The 22,378-nt window shown below is 40.6% G+C and overlaps 1 protein-coding gene across 2 annotated transcripts in view; it reads left to right on the top strand.

Moving 5' to 3' along the window:
• Window positions 1-22,378, top strand: part of TTC21B (tetratricopeptide repeat domain 21B) — a 132,623-nt gene that overhangs the window by 101,563 nt on the left and 8,682 nt on the right. For both annotated transcript variants that reach the window (XR_016307954.1, XM_089660237.1), the window contains exons 24-27: window positions 3,370-3,531; window positions 6,244-6,439; window positions 11,356-11,580; window positions 20,419-20,539. Coding sequence is in view for 1 of the 2 variants with exons in the window: in XM_089660237.1 (XP_089516363.1) it covers window positions 3,370-3,531; window positions 6,244-6,439; window positions 11,356-11,580; window positions 20,419-20,539 (704 nt within the window). In the remaining variant the exon portion in view is untranslated. The remainder of the gene's footprint in view (window positions 1-3,369; window positions 3,532-6,243; window positions 6,440-11,355; window positions 11,581-20,418; window positions 20,540-22,378) is intronic.

The raw sequence follows: 22,378 nt of genomic DNA, 5'->3' as shown, positions 1-22,378 counted from the left end.
ATTTCACTTTATTGTGAGGGGACTAACAAGCCTTGCATGTGATAGCATTGGGCAGGTTACAGGTCCTCTTTATAGAGACATTGGGGATCTGTTGGACTCCCAATATCTCCCCACTGCAGCTAATCAAGCAGAGTAGCCAGGGAATGACAGCTCCGAACCCTGAAGTGATAAAATTCTTGTGACTTCCAGGTTCATTCATTGCAGAGAAGATCAGGGAACATCCTCCCACTTGGTATCCTGAAGCTATTTACCAAGTCTTGGGCTCCCCAAAGGGACAGAAGAATATGGAAGTCACTATGGGCTGGGCTTGTGTTAAACCCTTTACTATCAGGACATTTATAAACATACATAGTTAGACAAGAGTTAAAGAAGAACTCCAGTATTTGCTTTTAAATTGATCATTAAACATAATCTACATACAATTTCTCAAAAGCAGTAACCCTGTATCTGTTCATATGATTCTTGTGCCAGTAACATTTATTTTCACGTGGAAGAATGAATAGGAATTCTCTGTGTATTCAGATTGGTGTTCTTCCTTCAAAAGGTGCTATAATTCAGACTTTAGATTCTGAATGTTCTGGAACAATGTACTACAGATGGTGAAAATACACTTCTCACTGCATGCGGTAACCCACCACAATTGTGTGAATCTGGCCTTAATGATAAAAGGTGGAACATTTCAAAAGAACAGTTAATGCATAGTGTGACATGCCAGGAATGTAATAATGCAGCTTTCTGAATTTAATGAAATGACCATTTGAATCTGCGTAGGTTGCTCTCAGAGGAAACAAGGATGTAAAGAGCAAACAAAAACAAAAAAAGAGGAGAGGGAAGGCGGGAGAGCTCTTATGGCATAGTATTTTAGAAAAACATACAATACTTCAGAAATAGGTGAAATAAAAATAGTCACATGTGGGTAGATTGCAGGCAACCATATGGATGGCTTGTGGAGAATACATGCAGGTTCTTGGGAAAGTCACAGTTGATGCTCAGGGAAACCTCATCCTAGTTTTTCTCTGGTAACTTCAGAATGGTCAAATAATGCAGATATACACTGATCAGCCATAACTTTATGACCACTGGGAGGTTAAGTGAATAACATTGATTAAAATGGCATCTGAAAGTCGGTGGGGTGTATTAGGTGGCAAGTAAACATGTTGTCCCTGAAGTCGATGTGTTGATAGCAGGAAAATTTGGCATCACAGTTTGTTGTGTATGGGGCCGCATAGCTGTTGACCATTCAGGGTGCCCGTGCTGACCCGTGTCCACAGCCAAACTGCCTACAATGGGAATGTGAGCATCAGAACTGGACCACGGAGCAATGAACTAAGGTGGCCTGGTCTGATGAATCACATTTTCTTTTACATCATGTTGGTGGCTGGTTGCCTAAGCGTAGCTTACTTGGGGAAGAGATGGCATCAGGATGCACTATGGGTAGAAGACAAGTTAGCAGAGGCACTGTGATGCTTTTGGCATTGTTCTGCTGGAAAACCTTGGGTCCTGACATTCATGTGAATGTTATCTGACGTGTACCACCTACCTAAACATTGTTGCTGACCAAGTACACCCCTTCGTTGAAATTCCCTAATGGCAGTTGCCTCTGTCAGCAGGATAATGCACCCTGCTACACTGGAAAAAATGATTCAAGAATGGTTTGAGGAACTCGAGAACAAATTTTTTGTGTTGACTGTGCCTCCAAATTCTCCATATTTCAATCAATGGAACATTTGTGTGATGTGATGGAAAACAAGTCTGATCTATGGGGGGCCCCACCTTGCAACTTACAGGAGTCAAAGGATCTTGGTGCCAGATACCACAGCATACCTTCAGAGGTCTAGTGACATCTGTGCCTTGATGGGTCAGTGCTGTTTTGGTGTCGAAAGGGGGACCTACTCAGTATTCAGCTGGTGGTCATAAAGTTATGGCTGATCGGTGTAAATTAAAAAAAAAAAAAAAAAAAAAGCTTGTGAGGTAGCAGAGGCTCCTGTAGGTGGATGTTGTCTTCAAAAGACAAGAATATAGAAGGGATATATCTAAAAAGGGTGTAGGCTTCTTATGAAAGGATATTTATCTTAACACCCACCAATAACATGTTTCACGACAAATGATCTGCTCTTCAGATGAGAGGTATAGCACAAGATCTATGGAAAATGAAAGGATACAGAAAGGAATAAGAGGAGGAGTATATAAGATTTTCCTATGCATGCAGTTTGTGTTTTTAATCCCCTGTAATAATATACACCATTTTTATTTACCCCTCCTTATTCTCTCCTGTATCCCTTCATTGGCCATGGAGCTTGTGCTACTCCTCATCTGAAGAAGTAAACATTCTACATTCTTCACAAATTGCGTTTTTGGTATTAAATTGTCCTTTAAAAACAAGTATACACCTTTTTGGATATAATATTTCTACATTCTTGTCTCTTTGAAGATTTATTCCACATGCGGGCATCTCTGCTACCTCATGGGCTTTTTTGATCGTTGCTATCTAAGTTAATTGTTGTGACAACTAGGTAATGGTCAGAATCAAGCTGCTGGATGAGAACAGGAAAGAATGGTTATTTAAAGTTGTATTAAACTCTAAGTGTTTTTAGTTTTACACACTGAGCAGAATAAATTAAACATTCCCTAGTAAACTATTAGTGAAAATTATTTCCCCAGCTCTTTCAGTTTACAACCTACAATGCTTCTGGCTCCTGCTCTCTCAGAGCTACTTCCCTGCACTTCTGGTTAGCAGTGTAGGGAGACACAACTCTAGTCCCTGCATGCAAGGGTGGCTCCATAGGATGCTACAAGAGACAGGAGCCACCCTGAAACAGGAAACCTAGTGCAGCAGTTAAGACGTCGGCTTACCATGGACCATAGGCAAGGATTCAAAGATAAAGAAGTTGTATACTCAGTAAAGCTGGCCATACACTGATCAAAATTTGCCTGCTTCAGCAGGGACCTGACCAATTTAGATCCATGTATGGGCAGGCTGATTGTACCCAATTTGGTCCATTGATCGACTTGGGTACAGCCAGCCTGTTGGATTTTTCTGCATGTGATTACAGTATTCTGCTGGCCAGGAAGACCGCCCCCTCCAAACACTGGTGGAAAGAAAAGAAAATTGATTAAACTATGGCTTACTTAAAAGATGAAATCGGCTGCGGAAAGTGCAAGAAAAGTGAGGGTTTACTATCACTTCAAATTGTACATCCCTTGTTAGATGTAATGTCTCGCTGTAACCTGCCTCTGTGAATCAACATTCTTGCATACAAATATCTGTCATCTGACAATATTACTATATATTCTTATTAGCAGTCAGTTGGCACTTCTATAGAAACGTGACATAGATTAAACCTTTCCCATATCCTTCTTTTCCCCAAGGTACACAGGTGAAGCTAATGATGCCCTCCGACATTTCAATAAAGCTCGTAAAGACAGCGATTGGGGACAAAATGCCATATATAACATGATTGAAATCTGTTTAAATCCAGATAATGATACTGTGGGCGGGGAAGTGTTTGACAACTTGGATGGCGACATGGGGTAAGAAATGTATTTTAGTCTGCTCCTTATTTAAAGGCAAGTTCAAGCCAAAATGTGTCATTTATTTCTGAATGGAGGATAATGAGATTACTAAACTGTCAGAATCTTGGCTACCTGTCCTGCCATTCCGTAGGTCTAATATGTGAAAGCTTCCCCATCAACCTTCACCTCCTACTTGTTGTGTGAGTGATTGTTTCGAGTCATTTGGTTTGACACACTGAAACAGACAGACACTTATGAAATGAATGAATGGTGTTTTGTGTTTTCTTTATTTTTTCTGTTCAGGACTAAAAAAAACCACATATTTTCTCTGTGGGTATACTTATGCCAACAAAAGTCATTATACAAATCAATAAAAGGCCAGTTTCCTGTAGTGGCCAGTTTTATCTGGTGGATGGGGCTGCATTAGCAAATCCTGGCTTTGGCACCAAGGTCCTGCAGGTGGCTTTGGTACCACTTACTTGTCTCGATTATCTTTAGGTAAATATTACATTTTGCATATTAATATTTCATGTTTGCACTTGCAGTCAGCTGGTGAAGACCTAGACTAGTCTGCCTAGCTTGTCATAGTGCTGACAGCAGCTAGCCAGTGCTGCCATTTCTTCAGAGGCCCAGCAAGCTCTGCTATTTAATTCCAAATGAAATTTTTAGTGGTCAAAAACTATTTTAAAAAAATAGTTTTAATATAAATCATCAATTTAGAACCTTGAACTAAACATGTACTTTTCCCTTACAAGGCAAAGCAGTAGGATACCTTAGGTACCAGTCCCCCCAAACACTTTCTTTCCCTTTGCTCACCCACTGCTCTTTTGGCACACCAGAATGAAGTGAAGAAGCCCAGTGTAGGCTTTTGGTTGTTTTACTGCATGCTTTCCTAATGCTATGAACTCTGCACAGTCATGTGAGAGCACTGGTGCACTGGGTCGCTGATGCTTATCATTAGTGATGCACCAATGTATGGGCCGCTGAAACTTATTGGTAGACAATAGGGTTATCAACGTTTTGCCGATAATGATAATTGACGCCAATGCAAAATCAAGTCCCTTTGAATTCAATGCAAAAATACCCCCTATTGACTTCAGTGCAAATTGCAAAAGTATGTCTCATTGACTTCAATGGAAAATTCGTATTCCCGTTGACTTCAATGCAAAAACGCCTCTATTTAAGGTTTTTTCATTTTATATATATATTTCATTTTATTTTCTGTCCAATTTTTGTGTGTTACTTTCAATAAAAGTTATTTTGCACTACTGGATTGTACTTTTTAAATTCATATTCCTTTAAATTCATGATATTCATTAAAAGGTCGAATATAATACAATTCTATATAAAACATATTTTTTTTTTAAAAGCCGTCCGTTTTGGGTTTTGGCCAAGTGCATCCTGAATTTTTGGTTTTGGTACAGAATTTTCATTTCGGTTCACCACCATCATCCGTTCATGCCAAAATTGCAGAATTGTGCCTGATCAGCTGTTATCAGGGTTCATCTTTACAATGGATCTTTTAAACTTCCTCTCTGTAATGAACCAAAAGGTATGTTGCCTCCCATATCTGGTTGATTGCAGCAGTCCTAATCATATTTTTTATACAGTACAAAGCAAGGTCTCAGAACTTACAAACCCAGCTAGCTTACACTTTGGGAAAGGGGTGAAGGCTGGAAGTGTCTAAGGTTACGTGTTAGACAAGCAGTAGTTAGGAGTTCCATGTCACTCTGCAAAGCAGTAGCAACTGCTTCCTTGATGCCGAGTGGGGGGAAAGAGTGCCAAGCACAGACGCACCACACTCTCCCCGTGGATGACGTCAGTACTCAGTCTGTCAGCATTAACTCCTTCCACAATAACCATCAGAAAGGGGGAAAATCAAAGGCATTCATCAGTGCAAATAGTTAGGTAGCACCTGCTGCTTAGCCCAATCAGCTTACTCACATTGTGAGTCTTCAGAGGCCAGGCAAGCACATAGGCAATGTTAGCAGCTTTGGACCTGAAAAGTGGTCCATGGTTAAAGTGTAACCAGGACTATGTTTGGAAGGTGCCTAACATAGAACCCAGTGCCTATAGCTCACTACCAAAGTAACCCCTCAATATCCAGTCCATTGGGTGCTGAGTAAAGGCCGAACTGGATAGTTGCCATGTAGGAATCTTTACTGAATTAAAAAAAAAAAATATTGAAGGAAAAATCAGAGACAAAAGCCGGCAAAATGAATACAGTTTTCCTAGCAGAGCTGAAAAAATGACATGCAATCTCCTAAGGCACTAGCAAAACACAGAGGCATGCTGGGATGAAGTGGGGTTATCCTGGCCTGACCTACGTTGAAAAAAAAAATCACCAGTGTCAAATTCTCCTGTAGTCACCAGTATTACCCAAGAGTAGATGACTTCCCATGTCCGTCAATGGACCAGAAAGCAACAAGTTTAATACAGCATGTGTACAAATATCTGAGTCTAGAGTTGAGTACTGTAGATATTCATGGTAAAGGTGGTACTGTGGTTAGACATTTTGCTAAATACAGCTAACTTTCTCTCCTGGTGATGCATACTGCTACCTTACAATTTTGTGTTTCTTTAGAAATAAAAGGCCATGAACACAGAACAGTTCGAATCTTAGAGATTTTTAGTACAATGTAAATTATACGTGTTCTATATTTTTTATTTTTATCAACAGCTCTTTCACATAAAGGAACTTGAAATACAGTTTTGTTTATCATTTTGTAGGAACTCCACAGAAAAGCAGGAATCTGTACAGCTTGCTGTCAGAACAGCAGAGAAACTTCTCAAGGAGCTGAAGCCGCAAAGTCTCCATGGACACATCCAACTTCGAATTATGGAGAACTATTGCCTGATGGCAACCAAGCAGAAAGCCAATGTTGAGCGCGCTCTAAATACATTTACTGAAGTGGTAGCTGCAGAAGTAAGATTCCTCTTTCCTATAAATAATGAGTGCTTGTTCTCGCATAAGAAAGCTGAACCATTACGTCGGTTCACCCCAGCTTACTCTGGTGTCCTTTTCTGCTTAGCACAGGTTACTATTAAACAGACTACACAAAATCAATTCAGTACAATTTCATGAAATAGCTCTCAAGGAAAACAATGTTAAAATATATTTATTTCACACAAAAACCTCTACAATCCAAGCTCTCTAATGACCAGTCTTGTTGCTTCCCCTTGTCCATTGTTGGCATGTCATCCTCCAGCTTTGGAGTCTTCAGGACCTGGTAACATGGACACTTCCATTGCTGTACATCTCACAGATCATGAGGACAACAGTGGCAGGATGACATTCCTACAAGGAGAAGCAACAAGACTGGTTCTTGGCAAGTTTGGAATGCAGATCCACTAGGGGATTAGCTACAAATGCTTGGGGGAATAAAGTTTAGTTTGGGTGATTCCTAGCTGAATTTCAGCTTTTAATGATAGGAACATGTGGAAAAATTTGAAAAATAGGACTGGAGTGTAAATACTCCTCTATAGAACATCTTGGCTGAACATGCGTGAAGCAGAGAAAAAAAAAGCTTTCTTACTATGACAACATAGAAATTTCCTGTGTTATGCTGCATGTAAGCTGTACTGTCACAATGGTATATTGAGGGGATGGGCAGAGACACACAAATTTTCAAGGTGTCATGTACTAGACTTCGCACAAACATCTCTATGGTTGCATGGAATGTAGTGGTGATCTGTTACATTTGATTTAAGCAGGTCCTCATTTTAAAGCTAAAGCTTTATACACACACACACACACACACACACACACACACGCCACTTTATTAGGTACACCTTGCTAGTTCAATAAAATCTCCTCCACACCATTACACCACCTCAGCCTGAACTGTTGATACAAGACGGTATGGATCCATGCTTTCATGTTGTTTTATGCAAAATTCTGACCCTACCATCTGAATGTTGCAGCCAAACCAGTCTGCCCATTCTTCTCTGACATCAACAAAGCATTTTCGTTCACATAACTGCCGCTCTCTGGATATTTTTTTTTTCAGAACCATTCTCTGTAAACCCTAGAGTCGTTTGTGCATGAAAATCCCAGTAGATCAGCAATTTTTTAAATATTCAGACCAGCCTGTCTGACACCAACAACCATGCCACATTCAAAGTCACTTAAATCCCCTTTCTTCCCCATTCTGATGCTCGGTTTGAACTTCAGCAAGTCGTCTGCACAACATCTAGATGCCTAAATGCATAGAGTTGTTACCATGTGATTGGCCGATTAGCAACTTGTGTTACCAAGCAATTGAACAGGTGTACCTAGTAAAGTTAACAGTGAGTGTGTGTGTATATGTATGTATGTGTGTGTGTGTGTGTGTGTGTGTGTGTGTATATATATATATATATATATATATAAACACACACACAAAGTGAGTATAGCAAGGAAAACCCCCCCCCCTATAAAATAGTCACATGTTGTTGCTTTGCAGCCCAAAATGAAGACAGACACCGTTTTTGTTTTATTCAGCTTTATTTACTCAGTGCAACTTTTAACATCCAAATAAAAGACATAACACCAATATGTCAGAACAAAAATGAAACAAAATTCAAAAACAAAATCACTGAGTTGGAAAAAGGATCACCCCCTACTAAAAATGACTTGTAAACTCAATCAGGTGTAGCTAATCACCTTCTCAATTGCACACAAAGCCATTGGATTTTCAACTGTGATCAACTGTGGTCATTTTGATTAGCTCAGGTATTTGGCACAACACAGACCCTCCTTGGATCAGGATGTCGCTCCAAACTGGATGAAAGGCTACCGGGAGATCTACAGAAACTCTGAAGACATTGCAGGAATTTATGCCAAAGAGTAATCATTGTGTGTATGTGACAACAATATCACAAATTCTCCACAAATGTGGCTTGTATGGGAAAGTTGCAAGATAAAGCCACTCAAGAAAAGTCACATGCAGTCACAACTGAGCTTTGCCAAAACGTACATTGAGGATTCTGAAGCCACATGGAAAAAGGTGTTATGCTCAGATGAGGCTAAAATGGAATTATTTGGCCTCAACACTAAACAATATGTCTGGCTGAAATCCAATGCAGTTCATCCAAATACCACCATGGAGGTGGTAATATCCTGTTATAGAGGGGTTTCTCTGCAGCAGGGACTGGAGCACTTGTCAGGATAGAAGGAAGAATGGATGGGACAAAATACCATCAAATTCTTGAGGAAAATCTGCTGCCCTCTGCCAGAAAGTTGTCAATGGGAAAAAGGCTTACCTTCCAACATGACAATGACCCAAAGCACACAGCAAGAATGACCACACAGTGTTTGAAGGAGAAAAAGGTGAATGTCCTGGCATGGACTAGTCACAGCCCAGTCTTATGCAGGCCATAGACGGTTCGAAAACCAGCCGTTTTTTCATCCGATTAACAAAACATCGGTCGTTCGTTAAACCGACGTAACCACCAATTATTACGAAAATCGGCCGACCAAGTCATAAAGTTCACCCCATATAACAGTCAAAACTTCTGTTCCTTCCAGGTCACAGCTCATGTGCATATTTTTTTCGTAAAATCGATCGTACGATTTGAACATCATTGACGTGAAAATTGGTCGTTTTCCACGAATTTTCCAACATGGCTGATAATCCAAAAGTGGAAAAACCGCGAAAACCAGCCGACAAATTAACCCACTAACAGTGCTAAAATCGTCCGATTAATCTTTCGGACGAAAAATCGGCCGATTTGCGAACCGTTTACGGCCAGCATTAGTGGTTGTAAAGGCTGAATGTTTTTTACCTTCATGTATTCTATGCATGAAGGTGAAAAACCTTCTGTGTGCAGCAGTGCCCCCAGCCCCCTCAATACTTACCTGAGCCCCATCGTGATCCAGCAACGTGAATGACAGCCTCGGCTGTCCCGGGCCTCTGCCTCCTCATTGGCTGAGACAGCAAGCTATTGGCTCCCACTGCTGTCAATCACAGCCAGTCAGCCACTGAGAAGAGAGAGGACAGGGCCAAGCCACAGCTCCATGTGTGAATGGAAACATGAAGCAGCTGGTGCCCCCATAGAAAACTGCTTGCTGTGGGACACCCGACAGACAGGAGAGGAGCCAGGAGAACCTGCAGGGGACCCAAGAAGAGGAAGATCCAGGCTGCACTGTGCAAAACCACTGCACACAGCAGGTAGGTATAGATATGCTTGTTATTTAAAAAAAAAAAAAAAAGAAAAAAAATAACCTTTAGAAACGCTTTAAATCCCTTTGGAAATCTGTGGAATGACTTGAAGACTGCTGTCCACAAACAGTCACCATCAAATTTAACTGAACTTGAACAGTTCTGCAAATAAGAGTGGGCAAATATTGCAAAGTCTAGATGTGTAAAGTTAGTAGAGACTTATTCCAACAGACTAAAGGCTGTAATAAAGCAAAAGGTGGCTCAACAAAATACTGACACAAGGGGGTGACAGTATCCTTTTTTCCAACACGGTGATTCTGTTTTTTAATTCTTTTTATTTTTTTTTATGACATGTTAGTGTTATATTTGTTGCACTAAGTAAATACAGCTGGATAAAACAAAAACTGTAACAGAAAATAGAAAATTCGCTGGACAATGGACTCCACAGTAACTGTAGCCACACAAAGGAAGTCTATAGGATGCAAGCCTTGCTGGCCAACCGGGCCAAGGAAATCCAAATGAACTGCATACAAAGAAAGAAACAGAGGGTGCACGGGCCTAGTTCATTTCCTATGAAAATTGATCTATTATATAAAAAAGTAATATACTCACAAAAGGATAAAATATCAAAGGCACATCATAAGAAGTAGAGAAGAAAAAGGAGAGAAGCGCCTCTAAGTGCAATAAGTCTTTTAATTCAAGTCTAAATGTAGAAACAAACATTTGTGAAAGCTGACCTCCCCACACCGCAGAGAGATGACGGCTCTTCACCCGGGTTACCACCCCACCGTTAACGATTGTTAACCACGGTTTTTATGCTTATGATTACTTCACACATGTGAGTGTTTCTACATTTAGACTTGAATTAAAAGACTTATTGCACTTAGAGGCGCTTCTCTCCTTTTTCTCATCTACAGAAGTTGCTACAGCTTATTTGGAAGCCTTGCCCTCAGTGCCACACGGAATCCTACGCTCTTCATACAGTAGCCACTAATACCACCATCACCCCATACTACCATTTCCCAGGACTTTGCAGTGTTTGCGCTGTTACAACCCTTCCTCGTTTTTTCTACATCATAAGAAGTACAGCATGGTCCAATCTCCCTAGATGGTGTCTTTATGGGGACTATTAGACCTTCAAAAGTGACGCGTTTCAAGGCTGGCTCTGAGAAAGAGGCAAGGCCTCGAAACACGTCAGGCATTTGCAGGTCTAATAGTCCCCATAAAGACACCATCTAGGGAGATTGGACCATGCTGTAATTTTTATGATGTGCCTTTGATATTTTATCCTTTTGTGAGTATAGTACTTTTTTTTAATTAAAAAAAATAAATTCCTAGGTAATGCACTAGGTCCGTGCACCCTCTGTTTCTTTGTATGTAAAACAAAAACTGTGTCTGTCTTCATTTCAGGCTATAAAGCAACAAAATGTGATTGTTTTAAAGGGGAGTGATTATTTTTTTTCTACCCACTGTATGGAGATATGTTTTTGTGTTTTTTTTTTTTGCATAAACAGATTTGCTACAGCAAAGTGTGCAGTAATCCATATTCATCAACTGTCAATTCTATGTAGAAATCTATATTGTTCTGACATCTCTAATAGGGTAAAAATGGGATTCTTATTTATTGCACATTGTTGCTCTTTGCATTATTGCTAGAGTAGTTGTGTCTATGCATAATTACTGTGTCTCATTCTTCCAGAAAGACCATGTTCCAGCGCTTTTGGGTATGGCCACTGCTTACATGATATTAAAGCAAACCCCAAGAGCGAGAAACCAATTGAAACGCATTGCCAAAATGAACTGGAACCCAGCAGAGGCAGAGGAGTTTGAGAAGAGCTTACTGTTACTGGCGGACATTTACATTCAGTCAGGCAAATATGATATGGCGGGCGAGTTGCTAAAACGCTGTCTGCGACATAATAAGGTATGTAGCCAACAAAGCTGGAATTGTGTTGCTGAACCACATACTAAGCTGCATTCAGGTAAATGCAGGCGGCTTTTTAGAATACAGTAGGCACTGGGGGTGATTTTTCTCATCCTCACTGTATACTGGTGGATAAAGAAACTTGCACAGTCAGATGCAGCCATGGTTCAGGTATTCAACAGCCGCTGTTGCTGGCTATCAGAATACAGTAAGTACAACGGGAGATTGTCCTTCCTCACTGGACAACAGAATAAATGAAGATGTCTGTTCCATTTTTTTTGTTCAGTATGACCAGCTTAAAATGGAACTAAACCCCCAGAAATCTTCAGCTTCCAGCAATGCGGCAGTTACACCTCTTGCCGGACGCTGTCATCTTCTCCCCAACTTTTTCCAGGTTCTGTGTTTTAGGTCTCCTGATTGGCTGCTGATGGTAGAATGACGTCATCCTGGGCATGTGGATGGGAGTCAATCATTCTGGCACAGCCAGAGTGTGCCAGGAATGCATGTTGAGCTGCACATGTGCAGCTCAGTTTGCATTCAGTAGCAGACTGTGAGCAGGTAGGTAAGTGTTTGGTATTGCAGAAGAGACATTGCATGTCTCTTCTGCAGTAAACAGCTGCCTGCTCGCAGTTTTTTTTTACTTTAACCACTTGCCCTCCTGAGGATTTACCCCCTTGATGACCAGGCCTCTTTTTGCTACTCGACGCTGCATTAATTCAACTGATAATTGCGCGATCATGCAATGCTGCACCCAAATGAAATTTATGTCCTTTTTTCACACAAATAGAGCTTTCTTTCGGTGGTATTTGATCACCTGTGCGCTTTTTATTTTTCACGCTATAAACAAAAAAGACCAAAAATTTTGGAGAAAAACTATATTTTTTACTTTCAGCTATAAAAAATATATAGTAAACTCAAAGTTAGTTATAAATTTAGGCCAAAATGTATTCTGCTACATGTTTTTGGTAAAAAAAATCCCAATAAGTGTATATTGCTTTGTGTGACAGTTATAGCATCTACAAACTATGGTATAGATACTGCAATTTACGCCATTTTTTTGCTATATAGCGCTGCGCTAGTTTAACGGACAATTGCGCGGTCATGCAATACGGTACATAAATGAAATTTACATCCTTCTTTTTCCCACAAATTGAGCTTTCTTTCGGTGGTATTTGATTGCCTGTGTGTTTTTTATTTTTTGCGCTATAAAAAAAAAGTCTGACTATTTCGAGGAAAAAAAACAATATTTTGGACTTTATGTCCAGTAAAAAAAAAATTTAAAAATCATATTTAGTCATAACTTTCTGCCAAAATGCATTCTGCGACATGTCTTTGCTAAAAAACAACAACATACGTGTAAATTAATTGGTTTATGTGAAAGTTATAGTGTTTACAAATGGCGGGAAAGATACTGGGATTTGTAATTTTTTTTTATACTAATAATGGCGGCGATCAGTGACTTATGACGGCGATCAGCGACTTATGGCAGGACTGTGGGACTGTGGTGGACATTCTGACACTGGGGGGGAACTGACTTGGGGTCACTGACATCCCCAGTGACACCAATACAGTGATCAGTGCAAAAAAAAAAAAACACTGACACTGTACTAATGGCACTGGGGAGGAAAGGGTTAACTTTATTATTCAGTGAAAGGGTTAACTGTGTGAGGGGAGTGTTTTACTAGGGGGCGGGGGTGTGTACTGCAGGGAACACCGCTGATCGGGAGAGATAAATTCTCTCCTGATCAGCCTGTCAGGAGCTGTCAGGAAACTGACAGAGAGCAGAGCTACTGCAGCCCTGCTCTCTGTCAGTGATTGCCACTAATTGCCGGGACACAGCCGGTAACGATGGGCTGTGATTCGGTGACTGACATCCACGGCCGTGAATGGCGGGACAGGTAGAGCGGTGGCGCGCCTCACGCGCGCCCCCTACCTGTTTTGAAAACGCACGTTTTAAAACGTGGTTTTGCCCAGCCGTGCTGCCCTGCCACCATATTTCTACAGTGGCTGGGCGGCATGTGGTTAAGACACCCCTATAGCTTTAGTGCTGTCATTAACCACTTAAGCTCTGGAAGATTTTGCCCCGTTTATGATCAGGCCATTATTTTGCTATATGGCACTGTACCTCTTTAGCTGACAATTGCATGGTCATGCAACACTGTACCCAATGAAATTTATAGCATTTTTTTAACCACAAAAAGAGCTCTCTTTTGGTGGTATTTGATTACAACTGGGTTTTTTATTACATAAATGAAACATTTTGAAAAAAAACTTTTTTACATTCTGCTATAAAGCATATTCAATAAGAAAAATTAAAAATTCTAATTTCTTCATACATTTAGGCCAAAATGTTTTCTGCTACATATTTTTGGTAGAAAAAAACCCAAATGTATATTAATTGGTTTGCGTGAAAGTTATAGCATGTTCAAACTATGGGATACATAATGGAATTTTTATTTATTTGTTTATACTAGTAATGGTGGCAATCAGCAACTTATAGAGGGACTGTGATAGTGTGGCAGGCAATCTGACACTTTGTGGGAACTGACGTAATGACACTGACATCTCCAGTGACACTAATACAGTGATCAGTGCTAAAAATATATACTATCACTGTACTAATGACATTGGCTTGTAAGTGATTGTCATCTGGGGGCAATCAAGGGGATAATTGTGTGCCTAGCAAGTGTTAATGTGTTTCCTGCGTGCTGCTTTATACAATTTATTTCTCTCCCCTGGTTATCAGGGAACAAAGCGATCTCTCCCTCTGTATAGAGCTCTGTGTTGTTTACCAACACAGAGCTCTAAGCTGTGATTTGACAGAGCTGATCAGCAGGTTCCGGCCATGAATCATTAGCCGGGTTCTGTTGATGAATTCTCGCTGTGTCAAATCACAGGGGAGCAGGCGGAAATCAGTATGTCTCTATGCTTGTAGCTTCTGTCCCGCCGCAGTAAAAATGCTGTGGTGGGTCAGCAAGTAGTTAGAGACATTGTCATTAAAATTGCATGTTTGGATAGAACTACTGTACTGTATATCTGACTAATCAAGTGTCAGTGTTTTTGCATATAATATTTTGTGACATATATGTAATTTAAATCTACATTTGTGATAAGAGCTATGGTCTAGTCACACTGTATGCTTCATCCACATGAGTATATGCCCTGTGTCTCTAGATGCAGGGTCTGGCTCTGAACCTTTAGGCTCCATGTACACGGGACACTTCTGAATGATGGAAACTGACTGCTGGAAAACGTAGGTTAATAAAAGTCTGTTTAGCTGCGTTTGCATAACGCGTTTATGTGCGTTTACGTTTAGAAGCGTTTTTTAAAGATAAGCACAGGAGAACCTCCCAAATGCCCAGAATGCGCTAAAAAGTGGTACATTATTAACTATATCAGACAGCTTCAGAGAAATACAGAGAGTAGAAGCAGAGATGACAGTATGTGTTGAGATTATCTTATGTGTGAGTTGCTCATTAACATTTTTGTTTCCAAGGGTGGTAAGGTGTCTGGTGGAGTGAGTCATTAAGGCCACCTGATAGGGGGTCTTCCTGAGGAATTTGAGGTGTGAATGGTCATTAACATATCTTTTGTTTCCAAGGGTGGGAGAGGTCGGAGGTGTGAATTGGTCATTACAATGTGTGACAAGCTTGGTAGGAACATCCTGTGTTCAGTGTTTTGTCCATCTGAGTACCTTGAAAACGCTTTGCACGCATTTTTCATGATGAAAAAAGGCTCTGGACAGCATCGGGAACTGGAAGAGTTTAATAAAAATTTAAATCGCTTATAAATGCAATTTGCCGCGTTTACAAGCGTTTTGCATTTGAAAAGCTGATAAAATCAACTGCTGAACGCATGTTTTCTGCGTTCAAAAAACGACTGTAAACTCAAATGCCTGTAAACAACTGTAAACAAAGATGTGTACATGGACACATAGGAAAACATGAGGGTGAGTTCAGGGGCTGCTGGAAACAATGCTGAACAGCTCCTAAACGTGAGTTTATCCGCTGCAGTGTACATGAGCCCTTACTGCATTTTAACAGGAGTGAAAGCTTGTGATCATAAAACAGGCTAAGCAGAATTACTATCCTTGCAGCAGGTAAAATAGATTACATTTCTAAAATATATTTATAAGTTTTTTAGTTGCTCCAATAATATATAGCCTTTACTGTAATGATTAATGTTGACAAAATGCTGGAAAGTTAACTGTGCTCTTTCCACCCAACCTGTTTGCAGTAAAGTGGGAACAAGCTTTTTAAGACTTATTAGGCGCTCAGGATTCTACATTATTCAGCCTCTTGAGCCCTCCTGTTAATCCATATCTTGTTTAAATTGAAAACTCACCAAGGATTGTTTAAATGCATTTGAGGGAACCATAGAACTGATTGCCATGTCTATAATTGTAATAAAAATGAAGCGTTCTTATAACTGGCTCCAGATAGAGGAAAGCGATTAATTCAGTGCTTTATCAGAAAAATACCTTGTATCAGAAGGGAAGAATTCTGTCAGAACTTATAATGTTCACTTTCCAGAAGCAATTAAACTGGCAATACAAAACTCCTTATTCACGTCTTTGTCATTCGTACACATATTTCAAATCCAAAAGGCTCATTTATATCCATTGACTTTATGCAGTGATCCATATTATTAACTAATATTTTTTTAGAATGTTATTCTCCTTGCCTTTTACCTCTTTGTGACATGACTACCTTTGATGGGCTATATAATACTCTTTTGATTTATAATGCACTGCTTGGTCACAGGTCCAGCCAATAGTGGGATGTTTAGGTGACAGTTTTGTAGTATCAGCCATTTATTGAATGGTAACTACTTGTAGTTGAGTATTAATATTAAAGGAAGGAATAATAAATTGATACAAAGTAAAAGGTATCATGCACACTTTTCAACACTTTATTGAAATATTCTTTTGCCTAGTGGTCAGTGTTGGTTCAGTTAAATGTGCTGGTGCCATGTGCAGCTTCCCTTAGAAATGGCCACTTGACCTCTCTTTTGGAGTCTCTGAGGTCACTGCCTAAACTGCCACTTCTTTGCCTTGGGGAAAGAATGGATCTATGTGAAGCAAAGGGTATTATTGCCTGACATCCAGAGCCTCTGCCTCACACAGAACTCACCCCTAGCTGCAGCGAACAGACAAAAGTGGAAAGCCGGCCATAGATGGATCAAAGCTAGGCTGGTTCAGCAGGTTGTATAGAACTCAATCCATCGATTGACTTCAGTACAACCAGCGTGCCGTATTTTATGCCTACAATAACTGCTATAGCGGCCAGCAGTGATCAATGTGTTCTGCCGCCAGGGAAAGCTACCTGCCAACAGAACACAATAGTGCTGCAGGAGGTATACCCCCCCCCCCCCACACCATCATCAATGCTGACTGTAATGATGTGGGAATCAAACACCTTTTTTTCCTGTTATACATGGTTGCGAGAAGGAAAGTTGCTTAACCTCCCTAGCGGTATTCCCAAGTGTAGCTCGGGGTAAAATGTCAGTACCAAAAGCGGTAACCCCGAGCTACACTCGGGCTTACCATGCAGCGCTGCATAGGGAGTCCCTGCAGAGCTTACCTTGTCCTTCGCTCCTGCGATGTGTTCCCTGCAGCGTCCTCAGCCGATGCCGGCATCCGGCTTCTGTGTTCCGGTCCCTGTGACGTCGGGACGTACGGGCGCCGCCAGCGGGAAATGTGAAAATTTTTAAAAATTTCATTTTTTTCAAAACACATTTTTCATAGTAAAACATTGCTGTTTCAACCCATTTCACATACATTAGTCCCTACTGCTTTGTCCTGTGCCCTGCCTGCATTTTGTCTGTTCTTTCTGCCTGGAAACTTAGAAAAGTCCATGGCGTCCAAATAGTGTCCCTTTAGGTCAAAAGCGGGTTTAGACCAGCTAGAGAACAGCGATAGTAAATTAGAACCACTTGCAGAATTGAGTGATAATGATTCGTGGGGAAATTCGTCATCAGACACTGAAAACGATTTTGCGACTTTGCTCAGCGATGTACGAACTTGGCGCTATATTTCAAATTTCAGTGTTTTCAGTTTGATTATATTATTGAATTAAATTTATTATTATATTATTATTATTTATGATTATTAAATTATAATTTATGATTTCGTGTTTCAAATTTTATCATACCCGGGATGTTTAATAGACTCTTGTTCGGACAGATTTCAGTGAGTTATTCCTAAAAATTACAGGCCTACAGTAAAAAAACTACATATTTCCATGCAAAATAATGGTACCGCTTTCAGCACAAAAAATCTGAAATAATCATACCGCCAGGGAGGTTAATGTATGGACTGCTGAAGTGAGGTAGTGGCTGAGAGGACTCTAATGAACCTAGCAAGCCTACAGCTGACCATACCGCATAGATTTCTTTCACTCAGCCTCCATCTATACTATATAGTGTGGGTGGACAAATCTTGCTATTGTAATCTGACAGCTAGCACTCACCACTCAAACCTGAACAATTCTTGCATCTGATTGGATGCAGTCACTATTCGACCAGCAATTTTCTACCTAGATAGTGACAACCATGGCTGGAACGTTGAGCCATGTGGGGTGGCCTTATCTCTAGGTTACCTCTAACATCAACCCCCACACAAACATCTAAATACACATGGGCATACGTACTAGGGAGCTGTTTTGTCTGCCAAAGGCCAGAGTTTTTGCAGGAAAATGATGACAACACCTTCTCTGTTACAGTTAGGAATACAGTGGTGTCTTCTCCTACCCCCCTCCCTCATCTTAGTAAAGGAGCAGTAGGAGACTGATAAGACCATCCCTCTGCTCTCTCTTAGAGCACATTCTTTGTCAGCACATTTGCATGCAGCTCACATAATTGGCTCCTACTGCTGCCCTTCCCTTTCCCAGTACAAGGAATTGTAAGAGGCAGATACCAAATTAATTTTAAGTATTTACACTAATTTTATTTTTAAAAAGTATAATGATGTATTAATAATTACAGAGCTGCCTTAAGGTGGTGTTAAACCCAAAAGCAAACATCTATTATATTGCAACTTACCAGTTCTTAGATGTGGTGGCTGCATTAGTTTTCTTTTTTAAGCTTTCATTCCTTTATTTTCAACTGGTGATCCAGCCAGTAAGTCTGTTGTTTTTCAATTGAGCAAGCTCTCCTGCAAAGTAGCAGTTAGAGTTTTGAGACAAAACATTTACCACTAACAAGGGTGCTTACCATGATCAGCTTTTATTTATACATGTAAAACCTTTATCACAAAAGAAAAAAAAACTGTTTGCTGTAACTGTATAACTGCAGTGTGAGCTAGAGTTTGGCTTCAGTTTGTTCGTGTATCTATATCTACTGATGCATCTAACACTCCCCTCTTCTGAGTCTGACAATGTTGCTGTCCAAAGGTGCCCCTGTGCTCCTTCATCCAAAATGGAGGCACTCTAATACTGAAGGTGTGTTACTGGTCAGATTATCAGGTGAAAACAGAGAGGAAGAAGCCTTAAAAAAAGAAAACAAATACAGCCACCACATCTAATGATCGGCAAGCTGCAATATATTACATTTTTGGTTTTGAGTTTAAAACCGCTTTAATTGTGCCTTTAATTTCTGCTTGGAGTTTTACTTTAACCACTTCCTGTCCAGCTCGTGTACATAAACGGCCGGACGGGAGCAGTGCCGAAACGGGTTGCCGTTTATAAACGGCGCCTGCATTAACAGCCTGTGCGTGCTACCTGAGAGCGTGCGGCACCGCAATCTGGTGCCCGCTGTGTCCGGAACACCGATCTCTGTACAGGACCTCTGTGTGAGGTCCCGATCATGTAATCACTGATTGGCCAATCAGTAATCACATGAATAGTAGTAAGCAGAATGTCACTTGCTGACATCGTTGCTTACTACTCGTGAAATCTGTGAATAATCGAAGAGGTCACATGGTACAAGGCTATTCACAACAGTCTTGTACCATATGACAAGCTGTGACCAATCACAGCTCTCACAGTATTTCTCAATGGCTGCAAGAATGCAGCCAGAGAGGAGAAATTATTGCTTTTACAGCCTTTATGGGTGTAAGAACAATCAGTGTAAAAAAAAAAAAAAATCTTCATCACCCCCCACAAGTAGTACAGTGTCACTATGGTGACACTGTACTGCTAGGGTGACGGTATGTTAAAAAAACAAATAATATACAAAAAAAGTAAACAATATATAATTTTTGGTTATAAACGAATTTGGTTTTTTTTTTTTTACTAAAAAGATAGATGAATACATTGTGACCAAGATCTATGAAGAAAGATTATTTATTTGCAAAATGTTATAAGAAACCCCCCCCCCCCCTTTTTTTTTTTTTTTTTTTTTTTTTTTTTTTTTTCAAAATGTTTGGACTTTTTCATTTATATACCAAAAAAATAAAAATCTCAGTGGTGAATAAATACCACCAAAATAAAGTTTTATCTGTCTCAAAAAAATGCTACAAAATTCATATGGGTACAGTGTTGCATGACCACGCAATTGTCATTCAAAGTGTGATAGCGTTGAAAGCTGAAAATTGGCCTGGACTGGAAGGGGGTGAAAGTGTCCTGACTTAGAAGTGGTTAAGAGGACAAGTTATAGTGGAAAGAGGGACAGAATGATTTTCAGCGAAAATCCAAGAGGGAGAATTGAGAAGAAAAACAAAGTAACATATAAGTTAAAGCCACCAAATCTTTTTTTTGTCCCCGTTTTTAACTAGTTTTTGTGATATTTGTGATATAATTTATATTTGTGGCTAGCACGTGAGCAGTCCTTATGAATGATGTGCCTTAGATTTTTTTCTGTTGTTTGATTTCCAATGAATGTTATTGACTCCTGTTCCAGTCATGCTGCAAGGCTTATGAATACACCGGCTATATCATGGAGAAGGAACAAGCATATAAAGACGCAGCCAGCAACTATGAAATGGCTTGGAAGTACGGCAACCAGACTAATCCCACTGTGGGTAAGAGCAGAGAAATTATGTCACACACTTACAACAGCCTGTCATTATTTTCCTTGGGAGAGTCATACAACAGATTCCTAGATTGTTAGCTCCAAGGGGCAGGGCCCTCGAACCCCTCGTGTATTGAATCGTATTGTTACTGTACTGTCTCCCATACGGTCTCCCATTGTAATGTAAAGCGCTGAGCAAACTATTGGCGCTATATAAATCCTCTATAATAATAATAATAATAATAATAAATAATAATTAGTTCCATTAGTATCCAGGAAGGGGCACTCCTAGGCCAAGACCACCAACAGACAGGCTGTTCCATAGTCACAGTTATTAACATAACGCAGCATGATTCAGACTGAAAACCAACAGTAGATTAAAGGCACAAGGTTTGTTTAGGGTTCTCTAAATCTAAAGCTGGCCATACACAGTTTAAGTTTCAGCAGATTTCTGCTGAAATGCGAGCTTTGCATGGCATTGTCAGAAGCATATAGCTCAACAAGAGTCGATTTTTGTCAAAGGGGCCCGTCTGCATCTAACAAGCAGTAAGCACTCTCTGGGTATTCAGCAGCTGCTGGAGCAGTGGCTGTCTAATGCAAAATCCAGCAGAGAGTATTCCTCTGTACATGCTGTTTAGCATCAATGGAGCAATGAATAGATGTTTCTCATTCAGCCTAGGGGTACTTGGTGAGGGAGATCTACATATATGTGGCCAGTATTAGTGTGTTGTACCCTTACATATTGTGAGCCTCTGGGTTGACAGCTTATGGTCCTTGGAGGCTATGCTGTGCAGCTTTGAAAGATAATAAGGACCCTGCAGTGGGTAGAAATGCCGCCTTCTCCATTTGCTCTCTTTTCAATTGCAGATGGTGCTCAGGGGTTACACAAAGAGTAAGATTCTGTTCTCACCATTTAAATAATAGCATTAGATGCCTGAGCAGCCAAGCACCAGCACTGTCACAGAAATATTATTATACAGGATTTATGTAGCGCCAACAGTTTGCTCAGAGCTTTAAAATATAACAGGAGACAATACAGCAACAATACAGTTCAATACAAGGATAGGAGGGCCCTGCTCCTTGGAGCTTACAATCTAGGAGGGAGGGGCTAGTGGTACAAAAGGTAGTAACTGTGGGGGATGGACTGGTTGGAAGAGTAGAAAATTCCACTATTAGCTGAGGGCAGGATAGGCTTCCCTGAAGATAGAGGTTTTCAGAGATCGCCTAAAAGCGAGCAGAGTAGGCGATAGTCTGATAAATTGGGGTAGGGAGTTTCAGAGGATGGGGGAAGCTCTGGAGAAGTCCTGGAGATGAGCATGGGAGGAGGAGACAAGGGAGCTAGAGAGCAGGAGATCGTGCTAGGAGCGGTTTGGGTGATATTTGGAGACAAGATCGGTGATGTAATTTGGGGCAGAGTTATAAATGGCTTTATATGTTATTGTTAATGTTTTGAATTTTATCCATTGGGAAATGGGAAGCCAGTGGAGGGATTGGCAGAGAGGGGTGGCTGATACAGAATGGTTAGTAAGGTGGATGAGTCTGGCAGTAGCATTCATGATAGACTGAAGAGGGGATAGCCTGTGATTAGGTAGGCCAATGAGGAGGGAGTTACAATAGTCAAGGCGAGACGAGAGATAACCAGGGAGTGAATAAGTTGCTTAGTGGTGAGTAAAGCCGGCCATAGATGGTTTGAATCGTGCAAGGCCAGGCTTATTGTACCCAAGTTGATCGATTGATAACTTGGGTACAACCAGCCTGTCAGATTTTAAGTGTGATTATTGCTAGCGACTATTATTGCCACTAGCAGTACTTACTGTGTTCTCCCGTTGGGGAGAACACAGGGGTCCCC

This window comes from Staurois parvus, unplaced genomic scaffold (assembly GCF_062004578.1).
Source record: "Staurois parvus isolate SC_StPar_1 unplaced genomic scaffold, SC_StPar_1.0 ptg000031l, whole genome shotgun sequence".
Lineage (NCBI taxonomy): Eukaryota > Metazoa > Chordata > Amphibia > Anura > Ranidae > Staurois > Staurois parvus.
Note: the sequence above shows the minus strand (reverse complement) of the source record. Positions and strands in the feature narration are given on the sequence as shown.